This window comes from Astatotilapia calliptera, chromosome 12, assembly GCF_964374335.1.
Source record: "Astatotilapia calliptera chromosome 12, fAstCal68.1, whole genome shotgun sequence".
In the NCBI taxonomy this organism is placed as follows: domain Eukaryota; kingdom Metazoa; phylum Chordata; class Actinopteri; order Cichliformes; family Cichlidae; genus Astatotilapia; species Astatotilapia calliptera.
The window spans coordinates 34,687,156-34,704,900 of record NC_137433.1 but is presented as its reverse complement, the minus strand read 5'-3'; the positions used below and the strand labels follow the sequence as shown (position 1 = coordinate 34,704,900).

At 40.9% G+C, this 17,745-nt stretch overlaps 1 protein-coding gene across 2 annotated transcripts in view; it reads left to right on the top strand.

The window, feature by feature from the left end:
• The first annotated feature begins 216 nt into the window (after window positions 1-216).
• znf608 (zinc finger protein 608) overlaps window positions 217-17,745 on the top strand; it is a 66,525-nt gene continuing 48,996 nt past the window's right edge. For both annotated transcript variants that reach the window (XM_026186078.2, XM_026186077.2), the window contains exon 1: window positions 217-1,131. In XM_026186078.2, the coding sequence (XP_026041863.2) occupies window positions 217-1,131 (915 nt within the window). The remainder of the gene's footprint in view (window positions 1,132-17,745) is intronic.

Below are 17,745 nucleotides of genomic sequence, written 5' to 3'. Positions count from 1 at the left end.
AGATTTGTGATTATCGTGTTTTACTGTGCTGCGGGTGATAACAGCGAGCAGCCCTGTCAGATACTGCGAGCTGTCATTCAGTCTGTGTGGTAGTTTGTGAAGGAGCGGGCCTGATGCTCCGGTGCTCTCCGCCACACTGCGGCTGGCTGGCGCTCTGACAATGACTTGCATGCTGATTATTGTGGAGATCGACAAAGGAGACAAGGAAACGAGGAGATGAACCGTTTCCTGAGAGCTGGGGAGAATGGAGGGCTGCTGACAGACTGCAAGGAGCTGTCACCCAACCACACCGCCGCCTTCTCCTCCTCTTCCTCCTCCTCTGTCTCCATCGCCTCCTCCTCCTCCTCCTCTTCCTTCAGTGCCGCTGGCTCAGCCGACAGACACGCGGCCCTGCCCTCGCTCCAGACCCGGACACCTGGCGGCGGCGGGTCGGAGCCGAGGAGATCCGCGCTTAAGCGTAAAGGAGTCGGCCGGGAGGGACGGGAGGAACCGGAGGCGGCTTCGGCGGATCACTCATCAGCGGCTGCTGTCGTGGTGCGAGGCGGCGGAGAAGCGTGCTTCGGGATCGGCAAGCAGCAACAGCATCAACAGCGTCGGGAGGCTCAAGGACGCAGCGTCGCTGGAGAAGGTCTGGAGATGATTTCAGCGGTCAGCAGAGAGGCGGACGGTGGCGGCGGGAACGGAGTCTCCGAAGTGACCGCTCCTTCTGCGTCATGCGCCAAAGGCAAGGAGGAGAGGAAGGGGAAGAACATGATCCGGGGCTGGAAGAGGGAGCGAGACAGGGAAAGGGACGCCGCTGCTCCTCCTGCCCGAACGAGGAAGGAGAAGCCCGGTGGTGATGGCTCGTCTCCTCCTCCTCCTCCTCCCTCCGTCTTCCTCCCGTCGTCCGCCCTGCCCGCTCCCGAGCATCATCTGTGCCGCGACGGCTCCGGACACTGCCTGTGCGCCGCTCCGGACTCCAGGCTCCCGGGAGATATCAGCAACGTAAACAATAACAACAATAGTAACGGTGCCGCCGCCGTCAGCACCGGGAAAACCGCGCTGGAGTGTGGAGTTAAAACCGGCGCTATTGTTGTGAGACGGCAGCAGGACGACACGCCGGCCGCCAAGAAGCACAGAGGAGCCGAGAAGGTGAGCCTGCTTTTATTGTCTGGGGGGGAAACAACAATGCAACACGGCAACAAAAGAAGCACACCTGCAGGAAGCTGCCTTTAATTTAGCCTAACGCGGAAATAAAAGGAGGGAGGCGGTCAGTCAGATGCAGGTGTAGAGGCCACAAAGGAGCAGCAGACACTCAGAATGGTTAAATGCTGCCACATGATATTTATTTGCCATTGTTGTTGCCCAGCTGGTGTCATTGTTCCCGCTCTCTGTGTCTGTGTTGATGTTTACCAGGCTGAGATTTCCTTTTTCTTTTTGGAGGGAAGATGAAGAAAAAAGGAGGAGGAGGAGGGAGGAAGCAGCAGCAGCAGCAGCAGTGTGTCCTCCATCTCCATCCTCCTCCTCCTCCTCCTCCTCCTCTTTCTAGAGCCATTTAATCCAGTGCTCCTTGTTTTTCCTGGAGATTAGAGGAGAAGGCATGTGCATCAAGAACTCAGCAGTAAAGGGAATTAAAATGTGATGCTGTAATATAACAAAATGGCAAATGTCATTGTCCATCATGGTGAGAGCAACAACAAAGTCACATTATTTTATTCAAGCAGACTTATTATGCTTTTCATTATATTTGTCAGGTGTTGACTGCTTATATGCAAAAGTTTCAGATAATGACATCAGTGTGTTTACAAGTAGCTCCTGTGAGCCAAGAGCCATAAATGCTGCATTTAAGATACTTTGTTTTACTGTTTCTGCATGATGTCATAAAGAAGGGTCATTATTCCTACTGATTTAGGCACACAAGCACAACTCACCTTCTGTTTCTGAAATGCAGCCAATCAGTTGAAAGTTGGCTTAAAGGGGGAGGGGCTAAAACAACTGGTTAAAGAAAAGGCATAGTATAAGATAAAGAAGGCTTAATTTAACCTTCCAGAAGCATGTCTTTAAGTCTGGCAGCTTCTAGGCAGTTATTGTAAAGCTTTATCTAAATCAACTTGAATTTCAGTGGTCACCTCAAGATAAAGCCTGCATGTCGCACCAGCTGTCAAATGTGATGGATAGAGCTTGAAGAAGTTCATTCATTTTACCTGAAAGTACTGGTTTTAAATAATCCTTCCCAGGTGCACCACCAACTTAGGAAAACAGAGAATAAAAATTAGCCTTGCCTTGACATCCTCCTTTTTGTTTGCTTAATTCATTCAGGAAGACACTCAGGATATCAAATATAATCAGGCTTTAGAGCGAGGGTCACATCCTTTTAAAATAAGACGTAAATACTGCGGGTTGACAGGTCGGATGGCTGAGGTTTAATGAGCCACTCCTGAGCCGGTACAGCGGCCTAGCAGGAATGGTTGGGAAATCATTTTTTGGAGGGTTTTGAATAAGTCATCCAGCAGAGAGGAGATGGAGGGATGGGTGGAAAGGTAAGATGGGGACAGAGATGTCTGATAGAGAGGGAGGAATGGGATGTAACAGCAGAGGACATGCACTTAAAGACAAAGACACAAAAAAGAAGCAGATGGAGTATGTCCAGAAGGTGTTTTTTTTGTTAGTTTTTTAGAAACACACATGCATGATTAGCTTTATGAGGCAGGAAAAACTGAAGCTTCCTCCTGCTGCTGGCAGATGCTGTTGACAGGAGGAACGCTGGTCTGCACTGGCTGCTTTGTTTATTTGTTGATCTGAAGGATTCCCATTCAGCAGTGAAACACACACACACACACACACACACACACACACACACACACACACACACACACACACACACACACACACACACACACACACACACACACACACACACACACAGTCACCCTGAGCTCAGTCTGTGGAGGCTGTAAGTCATTTCCTGTCAACAAGAATCTGGGCTCCACTCAGCAACTGTTGGGTGTCCTTTGATTATAGAGAGGCTAAAACCCCGAAAATTGGGCTAATTTGATATTATAATGGAAATAAATCAAGTTTATTTCCATGAATGGATCTCTGTGGGTCATCCTGAGTTTGCACTCTCCACATCTGCTTTAGAGAATCAGGGAAATGAGAAAGTCACACTATGCACAAATTAGTCATATCATTAAGCACGTCTGACCTGTCGGGGCAGGGCCATTGGACCTCTGCTGGCAGCGGATCCTTTGGGTCCTGCAGGTTGTAAGGTGGGGCCACTGCAGATCATGCTCACTGGGAATGGGATGTGAAGAGTGTGCAGCCAAACTGTATGTAAAGATGGACATAGCCACTGTGACGTCACACATAAGTTTGCAAAGTCCTATTGAGCAGAGCATTTTCACTGTTCCGCGTCTGCTTCGGCTGGAGGTTTCATCCTATTAAAAGGGAGTTTTTCCTTCCCACTGTCGCTAAGTGTTTATTGGAGTTTTCCCTGTGTTATTTTCTCTGTCTTTGCCTTATAATATAAAGCACCTTGAGTTAAACTGAATTGGACCAAAGTAAATTTAATTATGATTGTGCATTTTTGATGGTGTGACTTGTCAATCATAAGATAAGAACATAGCTTCTGGTCCTACTAGACGCTAATGGTAGCAATAACATATAGAATAACATGACTGTAGTGATCTCACCCAGGAGTTCCTCATTTGAGCTGATGTAATTTTTCTATGACAAAAATGTCAACACAAGTGCTAAAAACCGCAGTTCCATTAATGGCCACTTGAGGCTTGCTCCAAAAACAATCCATGCCCTCATTGACTTTCATTTGAAAATGAACCCAAAAAACACACATTCACAGCCTGATACAAAAACCGGTGTCAGCTTCTATGGATAACTTCCCCCTTCAGAAAACAGCCTATGAGTCATACATTTGGATTTTGTTGAGGTTAAAAGTTAGGGACATGGATTATATGACTGGCAGGTGTGCTGACACAGGTGGCTGTGTGTACTAGCTGTCTGTCACTGAACTGGACTTCTTGACTGCATTTGTGTGGTTGATGCCTTTTGAATCATTTCTGAAGCCTGCTGTGAGGTTTCCAATAAGTCTTTGCTTTATGTTTTGTTTTGGGAATGCAATTTTGTTAGTCTGATACTTCCAGCAGTACTTCTCAGCAGATATTTGTGTCTTTGCTTTGCATCCATACAGTTTGTGGATGCAGTTTGCTGCCCTTAGCTATAAAGTCCCACCCTCTTATCCGACACCAACACAGCAGTGGGCCATACGTACAGCCTATAGATACTGAACTAAGCTTCAAGTCTGACATGATGGATTCCTTTGTGAATCTTGTGTAAATTCAGCGGCCTTCTAATGATATGAACAAGCTGTCATTTATGTCCTATTTTACAGTTTTGATTAAGAAGAAGTAAAAATAAATAAAAAATGTTTTGCTAATGCTTTTTTTCGCCCAAGTGAAAATTTCACAAATTAACGTAAAGGTGCTTAAGGGATTACAGACTGATTGCACAAGAGTTTCAAGGGCATCTGCAAAGCTCAAATGCAATTATTCATTAAAATATAAATAACATGTGTTCTCACAGCTGTATGAGAGATGACTGACGGTTTTCCCCTTAATGTCGTCTACATGAACCCTTCCTACACCTCAGTGGATGAATGCACCACTAGCTTCGGTGTCATCATGGTCTTTGCATATGAATTTAAAGCCGAACAAAAAAACACCACAGCCACTGCAGAAATATCCAGTTTCATGCACTGCAGTCCTCCTGCTCTGACATGTTTCCTTCACTTGAGCCCCACAAACTGAGCATTTGTCATCTGCGGCTTTTACGTTTAGCCTTCAAATCAAATGTCTCCAGTATCTCGAGACTTGGTGTTTAATTATTACTCTGGAACCAAACACAGATTTTTGAGCTGCTGCACCTTTTGGAAGTTAATCTGGTTAAAATTAATGGAGGCACAATGAGAATGAATGATGTATGATGCATCTAATTTAAATGGAATCAAAATTGGATTAAATAGTTACGCCCTGCTGATGAGAACAACTGTGGAAACAGTGAGTACATGGAAGAGCTTGTACTTGTGCATAGAGCTAATGAACTACAGTCAAATGGAAGAAGATTATACAGAACCATACATTAAAACTGGTGACAGTACTGAAGAGCCTTCTTTTAAACTTGTTTTTGAAATATGAGTATTGCTGAAGATTTAATCAATTTTGTATTTTATTTTCTCTTCTCCAATTTAGAGCTGGCTGAATATCCTGGAGGTTTTTTCGGAGAATTTTTCAAAGTTCGATATTCTAACATATCAACTGATATTTTCGTTTTTCTTTCAGACACACGAAAAATGAGCGGATTTCCTAAACCTTTGTCATGTGTAGTTATGCAGTAATCTATTAGATACAAACCTGACACTGTTCATAACAACTACACTGGAGAAAAGTTATTTATAAGGCTTTAAGGTAGGGATGATTAATATGTGGCTGCAGACACAGGGAGCTGTAGCTAATAGCTATCTGGTAGATCCATCCACCAGTGACTCTCCTGGACCTCCTGCTCATGTTTATGCTTCTTTATGCAACTGTCTGATCAATAATAGAGCTTGTTGTCTGGTTAATTGTACAAACATATTGTACATGATGTTTTTAATTCAGTTTTAGGGTGTAGGATTTTCTTAGCTTACTAATTAGCAGGTATATAAGAATGCACATTGCTAGTCAGCTTAACACTTCACTCTCTGTCCAGTAGTCACTTTTGTCTCCAAAAATCCTAACATGGCTGTGGTCTACACGACAATGTTGAGGTTCCAAAGTACAGAGTCCAGAAAATGATTGGTCTATAATGTCTATAATGCTTATTAGCATCCACCACTTAAAAACTGCAATAGCTGGTAGAAACAAGATTCCATTCAGAGCTAAGTGATCATAAACTAAATGATGTGATGTTAGAGAAAGATTAACCATCAAATGATCACTTTTACACATCATCCTGAAGGGAACATGAATGCTAAAATTTATGGCTATTCTTCCTGTCATTTAAAAAAAAAAAATCAGCACAAAGCCTCCAGAAACTACTAAGCTGAGAGTCCAAACCTCTCCAGCTTTTTATTAGCACTCATTTTATATAACATATTGTTAAACGAAGGTTTTAAAACCATGACAGCCCAAATATTTGAATACTTTAGAAAAGAATCCCTCTCAGGTTGTCTGAGACTTAGGAAGAAATCTAAACCATACAGCATCATATTGATGACTAATCCTGTTTTGTGGATGGTCTCATCGCAGATATTCTCCAGGCAGAAATTTGGTCTGCTTTTTTTGTCTATTTGCTGCCATACTATAGCATTTGTCTCTGCCCAATTGAGACGCTCAGCATGAAGTTTGATCACATACAATTTAACACTTCACCAACCCTTTTGAGAGCGGCTTCTTTACTCTCACAGTTATAGCTGAGCTGCTTTGCTTTTTGTTTTTTCTGAAACTATTGGCATGCTACAACCTCACATCTTTAGATGTCATCCAGCTAGCTTACTTACTACTTATTCCAGCTCTGCTAAACCTCATAATGCATTAATGTTTTGGAGTTAAACTGTTTCACAATTGTTTGCTTTCGGGAACTGAAAGAGCATTTGGACCCAGAAATGGCTAATGATCGACTTAACACCACGATGAGAGCACAAGGAAACTGCAGAAACATGAACCAACTCAAGGGATCATCACAACTGGTGTGATTCTTCCTTGGTGGAGCAGATATGTTGTACTGAATTTTGTGAGCAACGCACTGACTAACCGAGACCGTATCATAGCAAAAATTCTTGCAGAAAAATGCTCCAATTTACCTTCAAAAAGCTACCCTCTCGCTAAAATATAAATCTGATCTAGCCACACTGGCAGAAATAAAAGCAGTTCTGCTGCTGCTGCTGAGGCTCAGGCTGTCATCTGCATGACAATAAGATGCACTTGAGTTTCTCTGTGAATGACAGCGGCTGCTCTGCTATCACTTTCTGTCTGTCAGTCTGGATCCCTGCAGGCTGAATGAGGATGAAACAAAAACACTCGGCTCCTGACGGATCCTATCGCCTAATATTGAATTCTGATCACCTTGCAGCAGCAGCATCAACGCACCCGCCAATATCCGGTTATTCCATTTTCTTTTTTCAGAAGCATCATTTCCCGTTGTGCTGTAGTCGCAGCTTTTGAGTCGTCACGTTTACCTGGTGGGTTTTAACAGGTTTGTGCAGGCTTGGTCTCCATGGTGACGTTGACAGTGTTTAGTTTATTCAGGAGGAGTTGTAGTGTCGCATGTAAACAGCTGATCCAAAGCAAGCGAAGCAAGCATCGGGATGGAGAGTGATGAGGAGAGGCCAATGTAAGGCAATGTTCCTCTTTAATGCACCATTTCATCTTTCTCATCCATGTATAAATAACCAGATCACTTTGCCCAGCCAGCTTTTTACGGGTCCATTACGCACTTACTTGGCTTTTTAAGTTTTCAGCGTTTTAAGCTGAAATCCTCCAAAACTGCACCTTTAAGAGTGAGTGATTATGAAGGATAATAGGCTGAGACTTTTGAAATGTGTTTTTCTGACAAATAAAACTATTGTGCCGTGTTTCACTGGCTGAAAGCTTTCATGATGACAATGAATGTATTACATTTTCAGCTATGGCATACATTTTATTAAATAGGTTGCATTAAGGCTGTAAAATCATAACCATGATTATTCTGGTCAGTAATCGTAATCTTGATTTTTCTCACTAAACATCATGCATTTATATGAAACCTTTTTCTATAATTTCAGCTTAAACTGTATTATACTGTAAGGATTCCTGAGCTTTTTGGGAGAGGTAAAAGCAAACGACTCTAAAGGAAAAGGTCTTGTTAGTAGGGCTGGGCAGTCTGCCCGTAGGCCAATCATTCTTTTGTTGGCGGGGAGGACGTTAAGTTCTACTATCCACCTTGTAAAACACACAGTGTGCTCAGTAACACATAGTTTAGTTTTTATTCTCACTTCTAGCATGAAGAGATGTTGATGCAGTGACGTACAACGATGAATGATTCAACCGACCTTAACTGGTAAACCGTACCACGTCATAATATTTGCTGGCTCTAAACTTCTACTAACACATTCATCACGTCCACATACAGCAAGTTTGACCATCATCGATCATCATCCACAACCCTTTCTTTCTTTTTTATTTATTTATATTTATACATATATCAAACACAGGAAATGGAAAATAAACATAAAAGAATTCCAGCAAAATTATCTGTAAAACAAAAACAAAAGGTGTTTGAAAAGGAGCAGGAAGAAGCAGCGGCTTATCCAGACCTGCCCCAAAGTTTGCCAACAATTTCTTAATCCAATTGGTAACTATATATGTGTACATATATACACACACACACACATCTGTGTACCTGTGCAGACAAATGCTCTCTCATATCAACAACATAACAATATTCTCATTCTGTACAATAGAACAGCTGTATAGCTATATGCCCATCAAATATGTATTGCTTATATTTATTCTTATATTGTGCAATATTTTTACCTTTTTTAAAATTTCTTTGTTTAGCCACATTCCACAAACTGATATGTATGTGCTGTGAACACATGACTGCTTTATATTGCATTTTCCTCTCAGGTCATATGTGAGAGGAAAATGGTTTATTCTTAAATAAATGAAGCATATTATTTCTTGCTTTTCCTGATACCAAACATCATGCATTATCCTTCTTGCTCTTTTTTTGCATTGTGCATAGAGAGAACTCTTGTGTTACCCCAGACCACTGTTATTCTTATTATCCTTCTTATTATCCTCCTTATTAGCTTTTTAAAAAAAACAATACTAGTTAATTAAAAAAATGATTTGTTTGATTTGTTGTTGTCTCTTCCACAATCCTTTGTGAATTAGCTTGACAGGAGGTTAATGGTTTGTTTTTTCATTTAATGCAAAACACTGAAGTTGTGCCAGGTTGTGTCACACAGATACTCAAAAACACTGAAATACTGGACGCTGAGATTTAATGATTTAGTTTTGAGACTAACAGAGTTGTCATTTGGAGGGCTGGTGATGGAATAAGTTACAAGGTGGCCAGACAGCTGAATGCAGTGTCTGTTAGGTGGGACTGAGGTTTTCTATATATTTTAATTTATCATTTGTATGTGCTTTTCCTTTAGTGGTATTTTTCTTCTAATCGAGTTAGAGTAAGTTGCTAAAAACTACTTGGTTAAGTTTAGGAAAATTGCCTACATGTTAAAAAAGTGTCAAGGGAGGAGTGAGGACCCAAAGACTGGATGAGCAAATAATTGTGAGCGATGAAATATCAAACTCAAAACGAAAAAATTAAATACAAAAATTCATAAGAAGAAAACAAAGAACACAAAACACAAACTGGCAACCAACACAATGAAATGCAGCATTATAGAGCATGAATTATGGGAAGACAAAGACACAACATCATAGATGAGACAGAAGGCACACAGAGTGAATCACAACAGTAGTTGCCTCAATGCACTTTATATTGTAAGGTACAGACCTACAATAATAGAACCAGAATGACAGTGAAACTCTAAAACACAACAAAACCTTGAGACTATGATAATATCACACTCACTTGGCACTTACAGTGTCTTGCAAAAGTATTCGGCCCCCTTGAACTTTCCCACATGTTGTCACATTACAGCCACAAACATGAATCAATTTTATTGGAATTCCACGTGAAAAACCAATACAAAGTGGTGCACACGTGAGAAGTGGAACGAAAATCATACATGATTCCAAACATTTTTTACAAATAAATAACTGCAAAGTGAGGTGTGCGTAATTATTCAGCCCCTTTGGTCTGAGTGCAGTCAGTTGCCCATAGACATTGCCTGATGAGTGCTAATGACTAAATAGAGTGCACCTGTGTGTAATCTAATGTCAGTACAAATACAGCTGCTCTGTGACGGCCTCAGAGGTTGTCTAAGAGAGTATTGGGAGCAACAACACCATGAAGTCCAAAGAACACACCAGACAGGTCAGGGATAAAGTTATTGAGAAATTTAAAGCAGGCTTAGGCTACAAAAAGATTTCCCAAGCCTTGAACATCCCACGGAGTCAAGCGATCATTCAGAAATGGAAGGAGTATGGCACAACTGTAAACCTACCAAGACAAGGCCGTCCACCTAAACTCACAGGCCGAACAAGGAGAGCGCTGATCAGAAATGCAGCCAAGAGGCCCATGGTGACTCTGGACGAGCTGCAGAGATCTACAGCTCAGGTGGGGGAATCTGTCCATAGGACAACTATTAGTCGTGCACTGCACAAAGTTGGCCTTTATGGAAGAGTGGCAAGAAGAAAGCCATTGTTAACAGAACACCATAAGAAGTCCCGTTTGCAGTTTTCCACAAGCCATGTGGGGACACAGCAAACATGTGGAAGAAGGTGCTCTGGTCAGATGAGACCAAAATGGAACTTTTTGGCCAAAATGCAAAACGCTATGTGTGGTGGAAAACTAACACTGCACATCACTCTGAACACACCATCCCCACTGTCAAATATGGTGGTGGCAGCATCATGCTCCGGGGGTGCTTCTCTTCAGCAGGGACAGGGAAGCTGGTCAGAGTTGATGGGAAGATGGATGGAGCCAAATACAGGGCAATCTTGGAAGAAAACCTCTTGGAGTCTGCAAAAGACTTGAGACTGGGGCGGAGGTTCACCTTCCAGCAGGACAACGACCCTAAACATAAAGCCAGGGCAACAATGGAATGGTTTAAAACAAAACATATCCATGTGTTAGAATGGCCCAGTCAACGTCCAGATCTAAGTCCAATCGAGAATCTGTGGCAAGATCACACTTTGTATTGGTCTTTCACGTGGAATTCCAATAAAATTGATTCATGTTTATGGCTGTAATGCTAGTGTTTTATTAGCCCTTTGTCTACCCCGAACTCCTCCCTATGCTGTCTTAGTGACTTTCACTTTAATGTAACATTGTTTCAACATTTTCTCTTCTGAGGATTCCGTTTGAGTGGTTAAACCAAGAGAATAGCCAAAGTAGATTTTAAATCAAATAGATCGCTTACAGAGCTTGGAACATCTTTAACTATCAGCATGGAAAAGATAAAACTGAGCAGCAGCTGTGCAGGTTCACCACCTTACACCTGTAAGGCGCTAATAATGCTAAAAAGGGGGGAAAAAGGTGTTAATGAGGACTGGAAGTGTTACAGTGTGATACAAAGAGAGAATCTGTCGTTTTTCCACTATTGACAGTTATAGAGCACTAAATAAAAATATTCACTTTTATTGGATAATTAAATTAATTGTCTCAAATATTTATTAGCATTTCTTTACCCTCTGCTGATCACTGACTGGACTTTATGATGGGCCCTGCTTTTTTATTTATCATCACATAAAGGTCACCAGCTCTCAGCAGGATTCAAACTTGCGTCATACAGTATGTGTCCAGTTTTCACCCAAGGTTGATAATCAGCAGAGCTTTGATGTTGTTTATCCTTCCTTTTTCAAAGAATATTGGCTGGAGCCAGCATGGACACATAGTTATCTAACAGCCAGCCAGATGTTTTTCCAAAAGACTGAACATGTTTTCTAAAGGCATGAAATGTCTGATTGTGAAGTCTTGATGTGGATTTCTAAAGGGTGGGAGGACAAACCACCAGGGATCTGACACGTGTTTGCTAAAATGTGCAAAGACTAAAATTTACAGCTGTTAAACTCTGAGTTTTATTCTGGGAATGTTACAAGGAGGAAACATTGATATAAAAAGATCTCTGTGTAAAACAATGTCATTGTTTAGAGCATTACAAACAGAAATCCATCATTTCCCACAGGGTTGGGGTACACATGTAGGTGGGCATTAAAAGATGTGAAACCACACCTTTTCCAATGACTTATTAAGTAACACTTGACAATAAATAGAAAAATTATCAGCTGCCGCAGTGAGCTGATGGACTACAGTGATACCATCTTGGACTACAGACTCACAAGAAATAAATGGGCGACCCAGTAAAGTCTTTGTGTGGAAAGGATGGCATTAACGCTGAATTCTGGGTGGGAAAACGCAAAAGACAACATTTTAATTCTTTTAAATATTTGTTGATATTGCCCTGGCTGTGAAAATTAGCTTTGATCACTCTGACCACTGCCCATATTAAAATTTGTTTAATATGGGCAGTGGTCAGAGTGATCAGGACACCAGTCAAGGCAATTTTTGACTCGCAGGATGGGATTTGTATTTCATTTAATCTACCTGACTCTAGTTTTATGTAGGCATCCCTGCATATAACCAAGAATGTGTGCAGGTACATGCAGCACATACAGAATTTCATGAATGTGTGCAGAACAGCTACACCATCATCATCAGAAAAGAGAGAAAGAGAGAATGGGGGTGTTTGTGTGTGTTGGGTTAATTTTGAATTCGAGCTTAATGCAAATGTGCATTTGCAGAGACAGGGTACTAATTTTTCGCCTCATCTTTTTGTTTAACTGGGTGTGTGTGTTTGGTGGTGAATGACTGCTGTATGTGAGAAGAGGCATAACAAAGAGCAGAGACGAAGCAGACTGACAATAAGTAGAACTACATGCCTAAAGGGAAAAAAAAGGCATGATAGCGGCTTCTGCACAAAAGTAATGAACAAGAATTAAATTTACTGCATTAGTACACATCAAATGGTCTGATTGATAGCGCACCGCTTCAGGGAAACTGCAGAACAACCAAAATTATTGGGGTCAGTTTGGTAATTGCATGCAATCTATTTGTGATAATGCTGCAATTAACTGTGATAAACTGGTGAAAATCCCAAATCAGATGCCATCTGTTGCAAATCTGTAAAACTGTTGTCTTCTACATATAAAAAAGAAATCACATTAAACAGAAATTCACATTAATTTAGATTCAGAGTTCAGCCAGGACGCCACAGATTTAAAACAGAAATTCAGAAATCTCTTTACAAATAATGATGTTGTTGCTGTTGGATGGCAATTTAACCACAAAGTGACACAAATGCTCAGTAATGTTGCTTTTATATAAGAGTATAACCAGAATACATCCATTTGACAACCTGCTGAGTTGAGTCCCCTGCTGCAAAGAGACGTGTTGTGTTGCAGATGAGTTGCGCTTACTGCTGCAGACTGAGACTGTGCAAAATTTCATCATCGCCCATTTGTAGAAAAGACTTTGATATGTTCACCCTGTTGAGAAATATTTATTTTTTCCTTCTTTTGTTGCGTAAAATCCACCTTTAATTTCAGTGCTTCAGCAGAGAGCAGTACTGGCAGGAGAGTTTTACTTTGGTTTTGTGTGTTGGCTTCACGGGGCTGTGATTGACAGGAGACTGTTGACTGAAAACATGGAAATCAGACAGGCAGACGGCAGAAGTAGACCCCTTGTGAATATGAAGAAAATCTGAAGCTTTAGAAGCTTTTGAAAATAAGCGAGTGACCTTGGAATGCCTTTTTTTTAAAAATTTTGCTTTCTTTATTTAAACACAAAGCTACATTAGTATGCTTCAGTTCCACTCGCCAGCCTTAAGTTAGGTATATAATACAAAGGAGTTTAGCTGTCTAGTCCTTAAAAATATCAGCTTTTACCCCTAAAACATGGTGACTGTAAAACCCCAAGAAACAAAACCCTCAGAGTCTAAATGAAAATGTTTTGTGTCAAATATTAAAAGCTATTTGAAATTAAAGGTTTGAGGTTTGAATCTGTTAGGCTGGAATAAATCAGTGAGAATAAGAGTGGCAAAACCTGGAAGCATGTTTGAAATGTAACAAACATATAGGCAGAGTCATCAGTGTCTTCAATAACGATAAATTAGCAACAGCAAAGCTGCACTTTCATTAGATGTCATTATTATTATTCAACACCAGGCAAATGAGCATCCAAAAGAATGGGTTCCTGCGATTGATTTACCCTTTAAATGTACATTTTATCCTCTAGATTTATTTATTTATTACACATTTATTAGGCATTTAAAATATGATATTGTGGTCATATATCTGTTATGACTTTACATCCCCCATGACCGGCCAGAAACTGAGCTTTGGACAATGTGATATCATTGTGGTTACAATATGATGACAGAGGCGTCCATAGATCCACAAAGCCAGCACGCTGTTCCCTCATTGTTCACTTGTTCAAGGCAGAGCCAGAGTGGAGAAGCTCCAGCAGTTTGTATTTTGTCTTGTTTATCACAGGCCATGACTTGTACTGCTGCATCTTATGTCCTTGCCTCTAGCAAAAGGTAGTACATCGGTCTGTTAAACAAAGATCAACCCACAAGACTTGAATGCATGACTGCAAATAGAAAAACTGCATGATTTATGAGATTTAGGTGCCTTCGGTTCTTCTTTCATACAATTCTGACTTTTTACACAAGGTCTACGAAAAAACGCAATTCCAGGAGTGTAACTTAAAAAAACAAACCAAAGCAAAGAATCACGATTTCACATGATTTTGTTTGCTGTATTGTTTTTATTGAAGCCTTACCTTTGCTTTAAGAACAACAAAACTGTTACTACTGTGCAATCTGTGAGCTCAAACTGTCAATCATTTTGCACAGCCGGGGTGCAGCTCCATTGCTGTCGTTACTGTGGGCATTACTGCAGACAGAAATTTGTGGAGTGATACCACAGCACATGTTTATTTGCTCTCCTTTCCCAACGAGAGAGGGTTGACAAAGATCATTGATCAGCTTGAATAAATATGTAATCAATCAAAGCTAGGTAAGTCTGACTACATGCCAATATTGGCTCAGTTTATTGGCATTTTGATTAATCAGCCTGATGCAGACCGAAGGAAAATGATTTTCTGTTTTACTTGATTGGACAGAAGCTTGAATAGAAGAAAAGGAGAACAAGTGGACGAGCAAACCGCAGTGTGAAGGGTGTTTTTAGAACAGCTCATGTGGAGGCTGGACTGAGAGTCCATTAGCTATCAAAGTATCAGTGCCAACAGAGTGAAAAAGGCTTCATGGTATGACAGTACGCCCACGTGCTCTGCTCTGCAGGCTGGCAGGTTTTCCTTTGCATCCATTCATCAAAGCCTCCAAAGCCACAGGAAACACAGAAATAAAACAGCATCATAATCTCACCTCCCACCGTCTGTCATTACCTGAAAACTCGTCGAAGAATCACCTCACATCCTCTTCTTCTTCGCTTCCTTTCATATTTTATTTAACTGCAGCTTTCCTGAAACATCTTGTAGCGGCTGCACTCAGAGGGATGCTTCAGTCGCTCTTTGACTCAGGCAATGAGTGTCTCATATGTGCTCAAATCCAAATCAGATTAAAGCTGCTTTCATCTGACTCAGACAATATGATGGCAAATCAGGGGATGTGGTTTTTGGAGATGTGGTTTGTGTGCTCTTCCCTTTTTCTAGTCGTACATACTATATAAAGAAAAAGTCTTAAATGAGGCCAGCATATATACTAGGAATTTCCATCAAGAGGTCAGGCTTCAGACTGTTTCAGGCACTTTTTTTCTACTCTTGGCTCTCTATAAAGAGTGAATATCTCAGGCAAACAGCTGCGGCTGTGAGCACAGAAGCCCCACCCATCTGCTGTTCAAATCGTATGTTTACGAGGGGCAGCGAATCACAGCTCTGTGCTATGAAGCAGGATTTAAGGTTAAGCAAGGTAATGTCAACGTTATTGGTGTACATCACCACCAAAACAGGGCAGCTAGAATAGGCAAGTAGACTAACTACACTTACTGTCCCATTGGCTGCAGCTAATTTGCTTTTCATCTCTATTATGTGTTTATCTCACATAATATGCACAGCTGAACTTTTCTTTTAGTCAAACAACATCAGTGAATGCTTCAACTGGACGTCTTTAAATTTCCTCCATCGCAATGATGGCAAAAACTGGGGTGCTCGTTTTCGGCTCAAACAGCTTCTCAAAGGATGGCAATTATTACATCGGCTCCATCAAACCCTTTTGCTAAGAACCTTGACATTATTTGTGACCAACATTTGAATTTTGAATCTCACATCTCAAAGCTCATCCAGTCTTGCTTTTTTCATTTAAGAAACTCTGCAAGAATCAAACCTTTGACACTCAGTAATGTGGAATTTGATAACTTTAAGTAACTTTTTAAGTGCCTGTTTTAACTGGTCCAGAATGCAGCAGCTCGGCTGCATAAACAACAAGCCAACACACAACACATCACCCCAATTATCATTTCCCTTCATTTCTTTTTTCTAATTCATTTAAAAATGTTATTAATAACATGGCTCCAGTCTACACAGCAGACCTGCTCAGACTATTTTCCATCAGTTAGCCTTTCTGGTCTGGTCTGATCAGGGTTTTTAACTATTCCTTGCTCTAATTTTTTAAACCAGAGGCAATCACGCTTTTGAGGCTCCTGAACTTCTGAACAGCCTGTCAGGTCAGCTCAATCAGTGGTCTGTATTAAATGACCACTGATTCAGCCAACCAGCCCATTATTTTTGGCTCTTGTTCTCTTAATGTGTGTTTGTATGTTTAGACACATGCACGTTTCTTTAATCTGTGCTTTTATTGAAACTGCGAAGCACTTGCAAAAAATGTTATACAAATAATTTTAGTTAAACAAAACCACAATGTTCCTCTTACTGTAACTAACTCTTAAAAACACAAAATCCTGTAGATGCCAAAGGATATCATAGAAACCACGAGGATTATTCAACAGTTATATTTTTGTCGACTTGTTTATGCTCTACCATTGTGCTCTTTTTTTAATCCAATGAACCACTATATTTATATCCTGTTACAGAGCTGACAAGATGTGTTTTATTGGTGTCTAAAGCATCTAAAGCACTAGATGTAATCCACAGAGGCCTGTTGATAGTTACATTAATGCAACAAAAGCAGTGTTAGTCTGTAAATTTCAGTCCAACAATAAAATTATAAATTGCACGCATCTGCAAATGCGGCAATTAATCTTCCTACTTGAAAACAGTGTGGTGGCCGTTGGATTTCCTTTAGTTCATATTTGCTTTTGCAATTCAAGGTTGGCAAGCCACATCTGGTTGTCACATGTGGGGTTGCCATGTTATTACAATCTCTTTTTTGAAAGGATAATAGCTCCCATGCACAGGCTGTTTACTGAGTTGGAAGTAATGGTTCACTGGCCAATCATCTTTGCCATCTTTAAGGTTTCACATTTCCCCCGATGGAGTCTCTCATCAGCCGTCACACTAAGAGCGTGTGATGTCTGCTTCACTTCAGATGCTTTATAATTACATCATTATGAAAACGCTGCTTGCAAACACTGCAACTCGGGGAGATTAATTTATGCAGAATTGTGCTAATGTAATTATTGTTAATGGTTGATTGTGCAGCAGCAGTGTTGAAGGAAAGAAAGAGGTTGAGATATTTTGGAGCAGGAGTTATTATAGCGGTGAGTAATGTCCATTGTTTTTCACTCGGTTGGTTTAAATGCCATTAGAGCTTGTCATTCAATAGGAAGGTAAGTGGTTTTTGTGTGCGTGTCTGTGTGTGTGTGTGCTGATGAGGGACTGAAAAAGGAAGAGCTGAGATGAGCAAGGCTGGAGAGAGAAAATGGGAAAAATGGCTACTATTCGTGAAAACACACACAGTCACGCGTGAAGCACAAACGCAAACACACACTCGATAAACCACAGATTGTCTACGCACACACACACGCCTCCTCTTTCAGCAGCCTGACAATAAAGACAGAGATGATTTTTGTCTGCGAGAAAAAAAAACATCAGTGAGGCTGCTCACTGAGGGATTTAATATGA